The sequence below is a fragment of the Narcine bancroftii genome, chromosome 3 (assembly GCF_036971445.1).
Source record: "Narcine bancroftii isolate sNarBan1 chromosome 3, sNarBan1.hap1, whole genome shotgun sequence".
Classification (NCBI taxonomy): Eukaryota; Metazoa; Chordata; class Chondrichthyes; order Torpediniformes; family Narcinidae; genus Narcine; species Narcine bancroftii.
The window spans coordinates 34,802,040-34,818,489 of record NC_091471.1 but is presented as its reverse complement, the minus strand read 5'-3'; the positions used below and the strand labels follow the sequence as shown (position 1 = coordinate 34,818,489).

At 42.7% G+C, this 16,450-nt stretch overlaps 2 protein-coding genes across 8 annotated transcripts in view; one reads left to right on the top strand and one right to left on the bottom strand.

Annotated features, from left to right (window-relative positions):
• The window catches only part of nsd2 (nuclear receptor binding SET domain protein 2), a 138,017-nt gene extending 124,592 nt beyond the window's left edge, over positions 1–13,425 (bottom strand). The window contains exons 1-4 of one of the 4 annotated variants that reach the window (XM_069923768.1): positions 13,311–13,425; positions 11,993–12,279; positions 9,348–10,054; positions 1,848–2,016 (exon numbers count right to left, since the gene is read on the bottom strand). In XM_069923768.1, the coding sequence (XP_069779869.1) occupies positions 1,848–2,016; positions 9,348–10,025 (847 nt within the window). In that variant the 5' untranslated portion in view covers positions 10,026–10,054; positions 11,993–12,279; positions 13,311–13,425. Of the gene's footprint in view, positions 1–1,847; positions 2,017–9,347; positions 10,055–11,992; positions 12,280–12,814; positions 13,203–13,230 lie in introns of those variants that run through there. The other 3 variants (XM_069923767.1, XM_069923766.1, XM_069923765.1) reach the window with 3 other exon arrangements.
• A 77-nt stretch (positions 13,426–13,502) lies between these two features.
• letm1 (leucine zipper-EF-hand containing transmembrane protein 1) overlaps positions 13,503–16,450 on the top strand; it is an 80,179-nt gene continuing 77,231 nt past the window's right edge. For 3 of the 4 annotated variants that reach the window (XM_069923770.1, XM_069923772.1, XM_069923769.1), the window contains exon 1: positions 13,503–13,819. In XM_069923770.1, the coding sequence (XP_069779871.1) occupies positions 13,680–13,819 (140 nt within the window). In that variant the 5' untranslated portion in view covers positions 13,503–13,679. The remainder of the gene's footprint in view (positions 13,820–16,450) is intronic. The other variant, XM_069923771.1, reaches the window with a different exon arrangement.

Here is a 16,450-nt window from a genome sequence, read left to right as displayed (position 1 = left end):
TGACCTGATCTCAATGGCCTATCAATGCCAATGACTCCCAACTGTTGAGAAGTCTGATGGAGGAAGGACAGCTGCTATTCCTGAACCTGGTGATGTGAATCTTGTGGCACCTATCTTTGCTGATGGCAGCAGCGAGTACAGACTGTGTGCTGGATCTTAATGCTTTCAGACGGCAGCGTTCCCTGCAGATGCTCTCGATACTGGGGAGGGTTTTGCCTGTGATGTCCTGGGCTGTGTTCACCATCTTTTGGAGGGCTTTACACTCAGAGATATTGGTGTCCTCATGCCAGACCACAATGCAGCCGGTCAGCACACATTCCACCACACAAATGTAGACATTTGCCAGTTTCTGATGTCATACCAAACCTCTGCAAACTCCTGAGGAAGTAGAGGCGTTGACATGCTTTCTTCACGATGCCATTGGTGTGTTGAGTCCAGGAAAGATCCTCCGAGACAGTGACTCCCAAGAATTTAAATTTGCTCACCCCCCCCCCCCCCCCCCACCCAATGATCACTGGATTGTATACCTCTGGCTTCCCCTTCCTGAAGTCAACAATCAGCTCATCAGTTTTGGAGGCATTGAGTGCAAGGTTGTTGGTGGTGCATCATTCAGTTTTCAAATCTCCTTCTGTATGCTGACTCGTCACCTTTTATTTATACTACAGAGGTATCGTCGGCAAATTTGTAGATGGTGTTACTGTCGTACCGAGCCACAGAGTAGTAGGTGTAAAGTGAGTAGAGCAGGGGCTACGAACACAGCCCTATGGCCCTCTGGTACTGATGGAGATTGTGGAGATGTTCTTACCAATCCTCAATGATTGGTCTGGAGGTAAGGAAATCCATGATCCAATTACACAGTAGGGTGTTTAGTCCCAGGTCTTGGAATTTTCTGATCAGTTTTAAGGGGATGATGGTGTTAAATCTTGAACTGTAGTCAAAAAACAAGATCCTAATGAATGCATCTTTACTGCCCAGATAATATTTATATCTAAAATAAGGAATTATTAAAAAGTAAGCATGGTATGTCAAGGAAAATTGAGGGTTTTGATGAAAAGGCAAGGAACATGTCAATGTGCTTAAAAAGTATACAAGTGAGTTAGTTGATACGTTACAAAAATGATAGTTGGTGATAATGAACCACACAGCCACACTGGTAATAATGTCAAAGAGTGAAAACTGTGGTAGGTGGGCTGCATTCAGTAAAAGAAAAAGTGGCAACATGACCACACCAGTTTTTTTGATGGGCCCTTATATTGATACAGTGACTTCGAATCAAGTTATGAAGAGCAAAACTCTCATTCTTGCGTCATTGTGCATTTTGGAGAGAAATGTGATGAGCAAGCATAATTATCAACACAAAATTCACTCAAGGACGCACGAGATACAAAAAGACTTTGGCAACATTTCTGCTTAACAAAGCAAGTTAATTAGGATTATCAGTAACTGAGGAAGATCAAGATAGCTGTGAGTAAGGACCAAGTACCTTGAACAGCTTTATCCAAGAAACTAGAAATCTGGGAACTGCAACACACTGTTGTAAGAATTTAATATGGAACAAAGTGTGAAAAATGCAATAGGTAAAAGAAGAAATATGAATATAGAAGGAAAAGTTATGGGGATATAAAAGAAAAAATATGGAAGGGTCAATATGGCAGCAAAACAAATACAAATGGAAACTTTTCCATCAATCCTCTGGTTGAATTGTCATTTTAAACTGGGGCAATAATTCTTTTGATATATTTTTCTGTAGGTTAGAAATCACAATGAACTTAAGGTGCTTGAAAACTATTCAAGATGGTTAAATAAAATCTGCCATACAAACTCAATATTTACATTTCTTGAGGTACCTTTTACTTTTGTGTGGGTACCCAAAATAGGGTCTGAAGAAACCATACAAGCCCACCAAGGGTAACCAGATACTTTGGACCACACCATGTCCCCAACATCATATTTCACTGGAATTTCCTTCTCTTTGGTGCCTTCATCTTTCTCATCATTCATTTGGTTTTCTTCAGCCTATAAATAAAAATAGAAATGCCAGAATTAACTTTCAACGTTAATTTTTGGAATCGAACAAACATTGCAGGATTCAGTGAAAGCATTTTAAAATAACTGATATGTTGATAGGAATTTTTGAAAATGGAAGCTTTGGAGACAATGAAGAAAAGCAGCAACTGGTAATTACAACTAATTACTTATCAATTTTTTTAAAATACAGTAAAACCCCTGGTATCTGTGGGGATTGGTAGATGCCAGATAAGTGAATTTTCCAATTGTTTGAAATTGCATAATTGTTGAACTAACAATGAGGCACACCAATTTTAAACTTCTGTATTTTTTACCTAAAAAATTGTACCCGATCAAGTCACGTCCAATCGCAGATAGGCCCAAGTTCCCTATAGAGCCTTGATAAAAATTTTAAAATTTACACCGGGGGCAACGTTGGTAGTTGTTAAGTCACGCATTATAGTCAACACGTGGGCTCAAAAGCCAAAACAATGTGATTGCGCTGCCAGCCGTATAATGATACACAGTATACACCTTATAATAAAGTACACATGTTATTGAAATCTAATATGTGCGTACTTTTTTATTGTTATTGTGTTATGATAATAAAAGGAACCTTTTCGCTAATGCGTACTCTACTACTAAAAAAAGCACTATACTGTATAACATTTTTTCTCATCTCAATAGCATACAAGACACAAACATCTGGCATCAAATCACATTCCGTGCGAAATCTTGCTTGCGTGTTATCCCAATGGCTAAATTTTATCTGAAAATATACTGTGTATCATAGTATTTAGACATGTATATACACAACATAGAGGTTTAGGTAAATATATGTGTGTCATGGCATCTTATGTTGTACAGTATATTTCACCTATTATGATCGACTTGCACTTAAATTGATTTGCGTCCCCAATTCCAGAACATAACCAGGACGCAAGTCTATGCATGATTATATTGATTTTCTGAGATTTTTTTTGCCGGTTGCTTGAATTCAGAATAACAGCGGTTTTACTGTACTGATAAACACTAATGTAACATTTAGTGCCACTAAAACATTGAATGGAATAGAACAAATGTTAAAAGGATACTCATATCTAATTCAGAGAAAAATAATTTTTTGAATGAGAGTAGAAAAGTTGCAAATATTAATAAACAAATCACCATTAAACATATAAAAATGTAACAAATTTTTCTGGTTTCCTATCCTCCCTTGTAAATACACAATTCAGTACAAATACTCTGTAATATAACATGGACAGCCGTGCTGAGAATGAAAGCAGAATCAGAGGCCAATATCATACAGTAAATTTCTGATTAACTGAAAACCAATCAATATCCAAATGAATATCCAAAAGTTTGTTCGGGTGAGACATGATGTCACAATTTGAAAAATGTTAAATAGATTTACCCACCATGCTCAAGTGGGGCTACAGGGAATCAATTTTACAAAGGAGAAATTTGAAGGAAAGGATAGCACTGATTATTTATAAATTGCCATTATTTTGCCATGAGTTACCACAACAGTGTTCAATTGCATTGTGGCATTCTGAATTTGAAATGAATACTGCTCTCTCTCTCCACTCACCCACCTGAACAGCTCCCTTTGTCAAATACCATTTCAGTGGGGTCGCTGAAATCCTGCTAGAGAACAATCCCCGTGTAATCTCCTACCACTTATAGGTGAGGTGACCTCGGGCTCCTGGACAGGATTGGTGACAGAGGTGTTGGGGATTGGCGGCTTTGTAGGGAGGTGTTGGGGATCAGCGACAGCCGATAAAAGTATTCTCCCAACGCTACTGGGCTGTTTTCAAGAAAATTCCCGAATATCCGAAAAGTCCGCTTAAATGAGAAGGGTCCAGACCCAAGCATTTCAGATAATCAGAAATGTACTGAAATTAGGAAAAATATTTAAAAAGAAAATTCCTTCAAATTACATGAATAAGAAGAGATAAATCTCCAACATAATCTGAAAAGAGCAGATTATTAGCTGCTGCTTCCATATAGCTTCTTATTTTTATTCATAAATATATAGATAACATTTAGGGGTCCCTCAGTTTCTAGCCCAATCTGATGCCTGAACACTCCGAGATCAATCTTTTTCCCCAGCTGAACAGTGTTCATCACAGCAGATTGAGTTGGTCTTTATCAAGACAGACATCAATGATTTTATTGCTACATACTATGCATCAGATTGCTCATTACAAAAGGTTCATTCCCACAACATGAAGTAATGATGGAGAATGAACAGAATATAATTATTCTCAACTCAAAAATGTGGCCATCAATTCTCAAGTTACCCAGTGCCAAGTTTCCTTATAAATGCATTGATTATGACTTAAAATTTACAATAAAAGAAAACCACATTTTGCTTGGTCATTAGCATATTCACATTTCATCCACAGGATGTTTTAGCTTATTTTAGTTTCAAATCACGTTTTTTTCCTTGCCAGTAATTCTGGCCAAGTTTAAGACCCCCATTATCACCTAACAGCAAACAAATAATTTCTAATTTTTCCAAAACTGTAAATAAGTAACCAATTGCATCTAATTAGAAAAAGAAAACAATTTATTATCTTTTCCCCAGAAGAACAATAATAGGGCAGTGTTAATAGCACAAGTGGCTAGCACAACACAATTATAGCACCAGCAAACCAGATTCAAATCTTGCAATCCCTAAGGAATTTGAATGTTCTCTCCAGGACTGCACGAGTTTTCCCACATTCCAAATATGCATGGATTAGTTAGTTAATTTGTCACCTGTGTATAATTAAGCAGTGCAGGCTCATGGACTGGAAGGGCCTGTTATTGTTATCTCCAAATTTTATAAAGAGGAAACATTAAAAAAATTGGTTGGGAATGAAAGGGCCTCAGAGAATGGACTCCAGTTAGAAACAATACTGAGTGTCAGTGAGAATTGTAATGAAGATCTAGAGAATCTTCACAAGGGACAGAGCACTGCAGATGTCCATGCTGGACAAACCAGGGAAGCAACATCATCCTTGGATCTAACCTGCAAGAATTTTAATGAAGTTACTCCTTGAACTCCAGAATCTATGGTGAACATATCTGGTCATGCCAAAAATTTGAGACAGCAGGCAGAAGTGAATATCACTCTTACTAAGGAGAAGGTACTTGGGAAGCAAAAGGGTCTGAAAATGGACAAATCACCTGGAGAGATGGACTGAACTCCAAAGGTTCTGAAAGAGATGGCTGAAGCTCTCCGTCCCAACCATCCCCTTGACTAGACAATGTTTTGGAAGAGAGTCTCTTTTGCTTTTCTTGTTATTCAGGGCACTGGGCAATGCTAATGTAACTCTGTTTGCCTTTATGGCAGGCAGAAGTTGAAGTATATCATGTACATTACATTTTTTGTTTTATCACAGGTGGTATAACAGTTGGCATGATGCTATTACAGCTCCAGAGATCCAGGTTCCATCCAGCACTGTCTATAAGGAGTTTGTATGTTTGTGTAGGTTTTCCCCAGGTGCTCCCAGTTTCCTCCCACCCTCCAAAATGTATGGGTTGTCGGTTAATTTGGGTTTAATGGGTCAGCACAGATTTCAATGGCTGTCATTGGTGTCGACCAAAGGTTAAAGTTCAGATTTATTTTCAGAATATATAGGGCAGCACAGATGGTGTAGCAGTTAGCACATCACCTTTAGAGTGCCAGCAGTTAGACTAGACCAGGGTTCAAATCCTGTGCTGTCTGTAAGGAGTTTGTACATTCTCCCCATGCTCTCTTTACCTTATCCCTGTCCCCTCTCCACCAGTTCTAAATTCAGAGATATCCCCCCCCACCCCCTGATCAATTCTCAGCTTTTCTTTCCTGCCCATGTTCACCTATGGCGTCTTGTACTCCTCCCCCCACCTTTTTATTTAGATGCCTACTTTCTTTTTGCTTGTACCTTGATGATGAGCTCAAGCCTGAAACATAGGTTATATATCTTTGTCTCCAATGGACACTGTGGGCCTTCCTGAGATTCTCCAACACTTTTATTAAACAAAGAAAAACATGTGCATGTGGGTTACTTGGATTTTCAGAAGGCTTTTGACAAGGGGTACTGAACAAGAGGTGCCCTTGGTTTTACAGAAAAGGCACTAGCATGGAATGAAAATTGGCTGACTGCCAGAAGCAGAATGGGACTGGAGGGTCCTTCTCTGTTTTATGATTGGCTGCCCAGGACTGGTAGCATTCCAGAGATCACAAGTTTTCAAGTTAACTGTTAGAACAAAAATTTACAGCACAGGTAGGCCCTCTGGCCCAGTGTTAAGCTGGCCAAATCATCTACTTGAACAACTGGCTTGAATTTCCCTACTGCATGACCCTCCATTTTTCTGAGTCTCATGTACCTCCCAAAGTTCTTAAAAGATCCTATTGTACCTGTTTCCACTACTGTGGTCAGCAGCACTTTCCATAACCTAACATATATTAAGGATTTGGTTGAACCATTTTTTTGCTTTAGGGGTCAAATTTGTGGACTATACCAAGTAGAGGGGCAGATAGATAGTGTAGATGAAGCAGGGAATCTGCAGAAGGACTTGGACAGGTTGGGAGAATGGGTAAAAAGGTGGCAGATGAAATATAGTGCAGGGAACTGTGTGGTCATGCACCTTTGTAGAAGGAATAAAGATGTAAACTATTTTCTAGAACAGAGAGAATTCTGAAAGCAGTTTAACATAGACTTCTTCAGTTTTCATTAAACCCTTTCCCAGAGTTTCTCTTTTCCCATACCCCAGTCCCCTTTCCTCCACCTCCCTATCCTTTCTTCACTGTTATTCCTTCCCCATATCCCCTCAGTTTTTCTCTTCTACCCTCACACATCCATCCAAAACCCCTACCTTGGTAGCCTGTGCATTTCTTCTGCTCCTTCCCCTCCACAAACCTTTTTATTCAGATGCCTGCCTTTACCTGCATGACCTGCATTACTGATGAGAGAATACTCACCACAAAAAGAAAAATCCCCAAACACATGTCCAACAGATCAGAAACATTCTTCAGGAGGCAGGTTTAAATTACTACTGTCTGCAAAAGACTTCTGAACAGCAATACAGAGACTACATTGCATGATGCAAACCACTTGTTAGACACAGAAAGGATGACCAGATTAGTTTGCCAAGTATTTAAAAGCACCTGCAGAATTTTGGAAAAAGGTCTTTTCGACAGATGAGACCAAGATTAACCTGTTTAATAAGAGTGATGGCAAGAGCAAAATGCAGAAGCTTAAAGGAACTGCCCAAGATCCAAAGCATACCAACTTTGCCATGGTTTAAATTGTGCAGTATAGCCTCTGTATTTCTGTTCATGGTTTTTTGGAGGCAGTAGTCATTAGCCATTTTCACACTGCAGGCAATAGGTGACTCTACTTGGTCCTGGTGAAATTCTGAGAATTCAGGAACTCCCAGGCCTTTTACACTGTGGTCCAAATCTCCGGGGATTTGCTCTCCCTAACAATTTAGAGGGTCCTGTCCCCAACAAATATTGCGCTATGCATTCACAAGAGTAAGATCATCCTCACCCCTCTGTCCGGTCGCTTACCCGCCCACCCCTGGCACCACACTTCGGCACGTCGCGATAGGAGCCCAGTGCAGGATGAACAGCCGACTTAGTTTCCCATAATCTTCACGTAGCTGCGTGAGAAATTATGGTTAACAGGGATGGCCATTCATCCTCTGGACCCTCTTTATGACATTCTCACCCTTCCTAGAGGTGACCAGAACTGAATATTCCCAGTGTGGTCTAACCTGAGTTTTATAGAGCTGCAATATTACCTCATGGTCCTTTCACTCAATCCCATGTTTAATGAAGGCCAACACACCATCTTAACAACCATATCAACCTGTGCAGCACTGACCCCAAGATCTCTCCATTTGTCCACACTGCTCAGAGTCCTCCTATTAACATTGTATTCAGCCTTCAAATTTGACCTACCAAAATGAACCACTTTTCTGAGTTAAACTCTATCTGCCTTCTCAGCCAGGTTCTGCATCCCATCAATGTCCTTCTGTAACCTCTAGCAACCTTCCAGACGATCCATTACACCACCCACTTCCTCATCCAGGTCATTTATAAAACAAAAATCACAGAGAAGACCCAGAAGATTTCTGTGGAACACCACTCAATGGTCACCAACCTCTATGTAAAATACAAACCATCTAGAACAACCCTTTGCCTTCTCTGGGCAAGCCTTAATTTCTGAAAGAACCTTGGCACAGGGAACCTTATAAAATGCATTTCTGAAACCCATATGCACCATCTCCACCTTCATCAACATGCTTTGTTACATCCTCAAAGAATTTAATCAGGCTCGTGAGGCAAAACCTACCCCTGACAAAACCATGCTGATTATCCCTAATCAGATTATAACTTTCAAAATGCTTGTAAATCCGGTCTCTCAGCATCTTCTCCAACGGCTTGTCCACCACTCATCGGTCTATAATTTCCTGCGCTATCTCAACACCCTTTCTTTAAGAGTGGAACAACTTTTGTAATTCTCTAAACATATGGCATTGCTGCTCGCTAGGAGGATGGGAACCACTGGACACCCCATTAGTTATTTGCAAAGTCTTAGCGCTCCTCTGTGGGGCCCTTCTGCTTGGTCTGACTACTGCAGCTCTGTACAGGCTTTAAACAGCCTGTTACAGGAGTCGACAGTAGTTTATTTTAAAGTATCCAAATAAAATTTAAACCCATAATTTTATTATTAAAATATTGCAATTTGCTTTTTAAACAGCATCCACTGGTCAGCAGAAAGTGTCAAATTTCTTTTGGGGGGGGGGCGGTGTTAGAAGGTGCAAAGAGATAAGCTCACAACCAACATTTTAGGGGAACTCCAGGGTCGTCCTATACAATGGTAATACAATGGTCCCAATCCACTCTCCCCAGCTCCTGCTTAATAATGTTATAAATAGCATTTCGAACCTTCCCCCTCCATCAAGTTCCATTTTTTTATCCTTATCCATAACTATATGAAAACTTAGTCATAATGCGGTTTCCAAAATGTTCTCCCACTCAAACCCTGACCACCTTTTTAATCATTTAATAGCAATCTTGTTATTTTGGGAACACATTCTAATGTGTTTAACTTCTATTCTAACATTTAAGGAAATATGCTCCATGGTCCCAGAGAAACACTATCTCATCTTTACTGTACATTCATGGTATGAGCAATAAAGATGACTTGACCCTTTCCAAAATAGAAAATACATTTCACAGCAAAAAAAACATAACAGTAGCAAAGAGTGATCAAATAATGTCACGTTTTAGCTACAAGTATTTAAAGTATATTTGACTGTAAATCTGTGAATTAAAAATGCAAACAATTAACCATAATCACCTTTATTCGTTCATCAGGAGAACTGGATGTCTTGGATACAAGTGCCAGCTCAGAAAGACTTTGTTCAAGCAATGCATCGTACTTCACACTTTTCTTTCTTTTCCGTTTGTCTTGGTTTTTTCCTTTATCTTCTTTCTCTTGTTGCTCCTGTGTTGGAGGCTCAAGATCACCTATCTGAAGATCCCCACAAAGAGACGATTCAAAAAGGGGTTTTCCATTCAAATAAGTTTTAGTAATTCTTAACTTAATCTCTGGTGAACCACTCTTTTTAGGTGTTGTTCGAGGTGGTGTTTTGTTCCCTCTGTTTTCTGCAAAGCATTCATCTGGAGAAGATGCACGTTGAGATGGTGATTCTTCAACTACATTTGGCATACCAGAATCTCCATTTAACATAATAGAGGTTAAATCCTTTAACTTGTCTGATGACCTGCAAGCAGAAGTTGCATCGTGTCCATTTAACCGACGTATTACACCATCCTGAAGGGCTGCTGATAAAGGCGCGGCAACTTTGTCAGTCACTATGGAGAGCTCAGAATCTACTTCACCATTTTGAGTCTTCTTATTAGCAATACTAAGAATCTCTGGAACCTGTTTCATGGAGATGGGATTGATCAAATCTTGTGCCATTGGCCGAGAGCTCCCCATTACACTCTTCGTAAGTCGGTAGGGTTGTGCCATGCTCTCCTGATGTTATCAGCTTCAAACAGCTAAAAACAAAGAGGTAAACATAGATTATTACAGAACCTTTTTCAAAATCAAAAAGAACTTAAATTTAAGAGTTTGACAAGAGCTATAGCAATATCACATTAAAAACAAGTAGGAGGAACCATTTCACCACTCAATAAAGTTATTGGGATTCTTAGATTTCAAATTTAACAATTTGAACCCATCTCTTGATGTGCAAGTATCCAAAATAACTTTGTAACTGACTTTACAATTATTGTAATCACCACAGGCAACAGTAGGGCAAATATGAAAAATGGACCACTCAAAATTGTCACTAAATAAATCTAACTGCTTTTTATTTAAATGAAACATAAAATCAAACAAATCATTAACATTGTGAACTCAAACAGAAATGCATAAACAGAAAATTTTAAGGTGACCTATACCATCATGTATTAACTTTTTTTAAAAATGATACGATTTGAAATCATTAGCCAATTTTAATTGCTGCTGCAGGAAACTTTTCAGGGTACAAGTAAAATCCTGGACATATTCATGACTCAATATAAACACTACCAAACAGCACAATTCAATCCCTTATTCTCATTTCAGTTGTCCTAAACTGGAAAAAAACAGATATTTGAGAAACAACAAAAAACACAAGTGGAAGAAAAATGCAGATGTGGTTCAGTCTCTCAACTAGTACAATGCACATGTGAATACAAAGTAACAACACACAATTCAGCTTAGCTATGAACTTTGCCATATGATCAAAAGCCTGCATCCCTCACCATTGAGCCTGATGTCAAGTCCCTCAAGACAAGTACTAATGAGTTTCTTGGATCAATAGAAGCATATGTGACACCTTGGAAAAGGTGGGGCAGGGTACCAGCAAAACACACTTTAATTTTAAAGTCTCATTTTAACATTTTCACCAATCCAAATTTTATCAAGCACAATTTCACTTCCTTTAAAACTATGGAGCCCCAAATGCATACAATGGAAAATTGAAATGGGACAGGAACAAAACTATTGAAGCAGGTGAAATAAACTGCTGTACCAAAAGGAAGATTATGAACAGCAAAAATAAGAATAAATGGAAGTACACAATGCCCAGGAAATTGCCTCCTACTCACTTCAAAGAGTAAACATTAATGAAGAATTTAAGCCACGTTACAGTCTTTGATAAATTTAAAATTTCATACTGGCTTGTAAGTATGCAGAGGTCCACAGCACTGCAACAACGTGCTCATTGTAACACACAACTTCACTATTTACTCCAATGTGATTAAAAAATTACAAACTCCAAACTATATTCTGATCTTTTCCAATACACAAACACCACTTCAAATCCACATCTCTCCCAATTCGGAGTTTAAGATCGGAAACATTGATTGTTTCTCATTTCACAGATCCACTCTGGCCCACTGAGCTTTACCAGCAATTGGTTTGCACTTCGATTCCACATTCAATAGATTACTTAGGACATCATGCCATTTTCATTTATCAAGTTTATCTTTCTTTTTAACTGCTAGATTTCATCCCATTGTGCGTGCAATGCCAATTGATCATTCGGTTACATCTCTGTTGAAGGAAGCCAAATTGATTTCAACTTAATAATTTCAAACCTGTATTTTTTTTTTAAAAAATGATGGAATGAGCCTAGAAGGGAAGATGTAATATTTCAGTGGGCTTGATTCTGAAGTTGTAAAGCTTAAATCAATAAAACGACAATAATTTTAAGCACTCACTCAAGAGCTCGCAATTATATTGACAATCAACAGCCTGGTCTGGTAAATAGGGCCATCCAAATACGACAAGATGATCCGTTCAAAAAAAATACTCTTCCCTATTTCATCCATCAACAATTCAATTGTACCAACGTGTCACAATTTCAGGGCAAGACATCAACCAAATACCCAAATTGTGCAATAAGCAATGCAAAAAAGGCAAGCTCAACGATGCTAAAGCGTTCTGACCTCGCTTGAAATGAAATAAAAGTCCTTTCATTTAGTGCCCCTCCCATCAGCATCCAATCGAGCAGGAAGGCTTCACAATCGGTGCGAAACCACAATCTTGATTCTACCCAGTTTGCCAATCGCAGCAAACCCCACGGTGGCACTGCGTTGACAAAATGGCCTTTTTTTTTCTCCTTTCCCTTGTTATTCTCACAGCCTATTCTCAGCAAGATGTGGCACACGGGCTCCAGAATTCCTTGAGCAGTTGCAAAACCTCCAGCGGGGTTGAAACAATCCCCTGAAACGGACTGCGGCAACAAAATATATACATATTAAAAAAAAACACTTGTTGCGTGAGGAGCGAAATCGAATGAAAAGCATCTGGGAGAGATGGCAGTGAGATTAAAAGACCAATCTTCGAAATGTAACATGGCTGCCCTCCAGACATCCAGCCAACAGCAGCAGTGCCCCCGAGTCCACTCCACAGCAGCAGGAAAGGTTCCACGTTCACCGTGTGCTTGCACGCACAGGGAGGGGAAGCATCCGTGGGATTGCACACATTAAAGCCCCTGCTTTAATGGGAGAGGAGCGGTGGGGAAGCTGGGGTTGGGGGGGGGGGAACACACACACACACCCAGAGAAAATACCCTCATGCCCGCTGAAGAGACCCACCAGCTCCTGATTGGGTCTCTCCAACCCAGTGGCCACCTCTTCCCGGTCAACCACCTTCTCTCTCCCTCCCCTCCCCCCACCCTCCCCTCCCTCCCGGGCCGCTCTGCGGTTCGAGGCACACAACCCCGATTTTCGCCAGGACAGGCCGACGAAGGAATGAATGGAGCGAACCTGGTGCGGAGCGCATCCTCCCGCGCAGGGCTACTGTACTGCCAATGGGTACAGTAACCGCCTCATCCTCCCTCGTCTTCTTCTTCAACGAAGCCAATCAGCGCGAAAACTCTCGCTTCCCATTGGCTGACGGACAACGGCCGGGAGGGAGGGGGGGGGAGATGAAGAGGGAGCGCACGCCAAGGGGAGATTTCCCCTCCCCTCCCCCACCCACCCCCCACAATCGATTCCCTTCTCTTTTTTTTTAAAATCCGGCTCACGGATCAAATGAGGTTTCCCCTCACCCCTCGGGGGGGGGGGGTGGGCGGGAAAGAAATCGGACGTGCGGTCGAAGCCAGTGACGTCACGCCATCGGAAGCGGCCCCCCCCCCAACCAACAAAACGCGCGCTATCAAAAGAAAATCGAAGCGCCCTGCCTCTGATTTTACGACAGGTTCGGGAAGGAAACGACCGATGACGACGACGACCACCCGCCGCGCGCTTTCTCCAACCGAACCTGATTTGAAAAAGGCAGGTTCCAACTGCCCCGCCCCCCCCCGCGCACGTGACCGGAGCGACGTCGCCGGGCTCCCGGGCGTTTGCGCGCCGTTGTGACCGGCCAACCAATGAGCGGCTGGGGTGGGGGAGGGGGGTGTTGTTGCCGGGAGAGGTGACGCGGGAGAAGGGGAATTTTCTGGTTGGTTGATTTCCCTCCTCCTCTCCCACCCCCGCCCCCCCTCCCCCTGCGGTGGCGAGACTTGCTGCACCCTGTTGGCCGCCCGGCGGCCTTCAATCGCCGGGAAGGTTGGGCGTCCTCTGGCACTGAGGAGGAGGGGGGGAGCCACTATAACGTGGTGGGGCCTTTTTTTCAGTAATAACTCCATAGATGAGAGAGGGGCGGACGAGCCTTTCCTCGGACGGTTCCCCACGGCGACGAGGAAATGACCTTCATGTTACTCACCGGCGGATCCCGCCTCTCCTTCCTGATGAGAGCGCCGAACATCGTGGCCCGGGACATCGGGAAAGGTAACTGCGGTGGATGGAGGGAGGGGTAGGGGGGGGCATGGCAGGGCTTGTTTCCTCGCTAAAGCGGGAGGGCATGGTTCCCCCCCCCACCCCCACACACACCCCCCCCCACACACACCCCCCCACCCCACTGGATGCCATCCGCCCTTTTAGGCCCGAGGTCGAGGTGGGCATTTCCATCCTGCATGAAGGTGGAGGTTAGGTTCCCCTCGCTGTCCCCCATCAGCGCCACGGCGCTGCTCCCCGACTTCAATCGTGACTTGGATCCGCCGAGTCATTGTTGCTATGGCGTCAGTGCCCTTTAAACTCTGTGGTGACGGATGGCTCCCCCCCATCCACAATCCCCCCATCCCCAATCCCCCCATCCCCAATCCCCCCATCCCCAATCCCCCCATCCCCAATCCCCCCATCCCCAATCCCCCCATCCCCAATCCCCCCATCCCCCATCCCCAATCCCCCCATCCCCAATCCCCCCCATCCCCAATCCCCCCCATCCTCAATCCCCCCCATCCCCAATCCCCCCCATCCCCAATCCCCCCCATCCCCAATCCCCCCCATCCCCAATCCCCCCCATCCCCAATCCCCCCCATCCCCAATCCCCCCCATCCCCCCATCCCCCCATCCCCCATCCCCAATCCCCCCCATCCCCAATCCCCCCATCCCCAATCCCCCCATCCCCAATCCCCCCCATCCCCAATCCCCCCCATCCCCAATCCCCCCCATCCCCAATCCCCCCCATCCCCAATCCCCCCATCCCCAATCCCCCCCATCCCCAATCCCCCCCATCCCCAATCCCCCCCATCCCCAATCCTCCCATCCCCAAGCCCCCCATCCCCAAGCCCCCCCATCCCCAAGCCCCCCGGGAGCTTTCCATGACTATAAAAGCAAATTAATTGAGCCGCACACCAATCTTCCAGCCACTTCTCTCCCGTTGATGTCTGATTGTTATTGGAATTGCTGTTCTCTTTCCCCCCCCCCCCCTTCCTTTCACATCCTCCAGTTAAAAATGCCATTTGTTTGTAAGCGTTTGAGATACGACTGGAAATCGGGAGCTTAAAAAAAAGCAAAATCGCGCAGGATTTACAATGAGAACAATTCTTTCCTGTTTGAGCCGACAATATTTGTTACAAAAGACCCCCAAAAAAGTGATGGAGTGGAGGGAATAATTTGTAGAGCTGCGTTCATGCTAAATCTGAAACCAGCAAATTTTGTTTTCCAATCTATTGTTGTAATCGCTTGGGTAACAACTTTGAGGCACTTCATTTGAGAATAATTTACTTCCATAGAAGTTTAAAACAATACAACAGAGGAAACATATCCTTTAAGTTCTGCCAAATTATTCTTCCTCGTCCCACTGACCTATGCACAGTTCACTCTGTACTCCTTCCATCTCTGGATCTGTCCAAATTTTTCTTGAATGTTAAAATTGACAAGGAGTGTTTCCAGTTTTGTGGGTTCATACAAGGTTAATATGGGAATCCCATGTGGAGTTCTTTGCCCAGGGAGGCAATGGAGGCTGCCTCATTCAATGGATTTAAGGTACAAATTTTTGAAGAATAGGATAATTAAGGGTTGGTAAGTGGCACTTAGTTCATGGCAAGTTTACCCATAATATTATTGAATGGTGTAACAGGATCAACAGACCAGATAGCCTACTCCTAAATCTCTGTGACTTTTTCTGTTTGAGCTCAGCTTCTTTCTGCTCCCAATTAAGGAAGTTTTCTATACCACCTGAATATTCCTTCATGTTTACTGGTTGAGAGCTCTGGAGATGTGGCAATTTTTTTTCAAGGAAGCTTTGAGCACCACCTTAAACTTTTCCATCTGTCTGCTTGGTGATCTCTTGATGTAACAGTCTTTCAGGATGCTGGAGTTGGAAACAATGATAGGCCTTCCCAGTATGTAGCTGGGGATGTTGATGTGGAGAGGACAATAAATGGATTTGCTCACCTTCCACTGGATTTGGAGAATTTTGTTGTGGTGAAATTATGGTGTTTTAACAATAGTATGGGAGTGCAGGGATTAATGCTGTTGGTAGCCCACGAGTTTTATGCTGTCTTGATCTTCAAATACCCTTGTCATCAATTTTCTTAAGACTACCTTCATTCGTCACTCTCTCAAAGTCGACCATTTTTTTTTTTCCCACTGCTGATGTTCCACCCGCTGAGTTTCTCACACAGATCTTTTTTTATTTTGTTGCTCCATGTTTCAGTTCCTGCAGTCACTTGTCTCCATACACAAATATGGTGGAGAAACATGGCAGGTCACACGTGTCCATAGCATTTTATGGATGCTGTGTAGTCTGCCATGTTTCTCCACCACATTTGTGTATTGCACTTGGCCTTAGTATCTGTAAATTTTCTTATTTAACTCTGTGCAGCTTGATGAATAGAATCTACACCTTTCAATCAGGGCAGTTCTTCAGCTTCTGGGAGGAAGCAGATCAGAATGACAGTGGCAACAACTTTACCTGTGACCACATTTGTCTCTCTCCTTGAGAGCAGTCAGTAGAACCACAGAACACTACAGCACAGAAATAGGCCCCTTCTAGTCTAAGCCAAAGAATGTTCTGCCTCATCCCACTGACCTGCACCCAGTTTCTGTACCCCTCCCATCCATTTACCTGTCAAA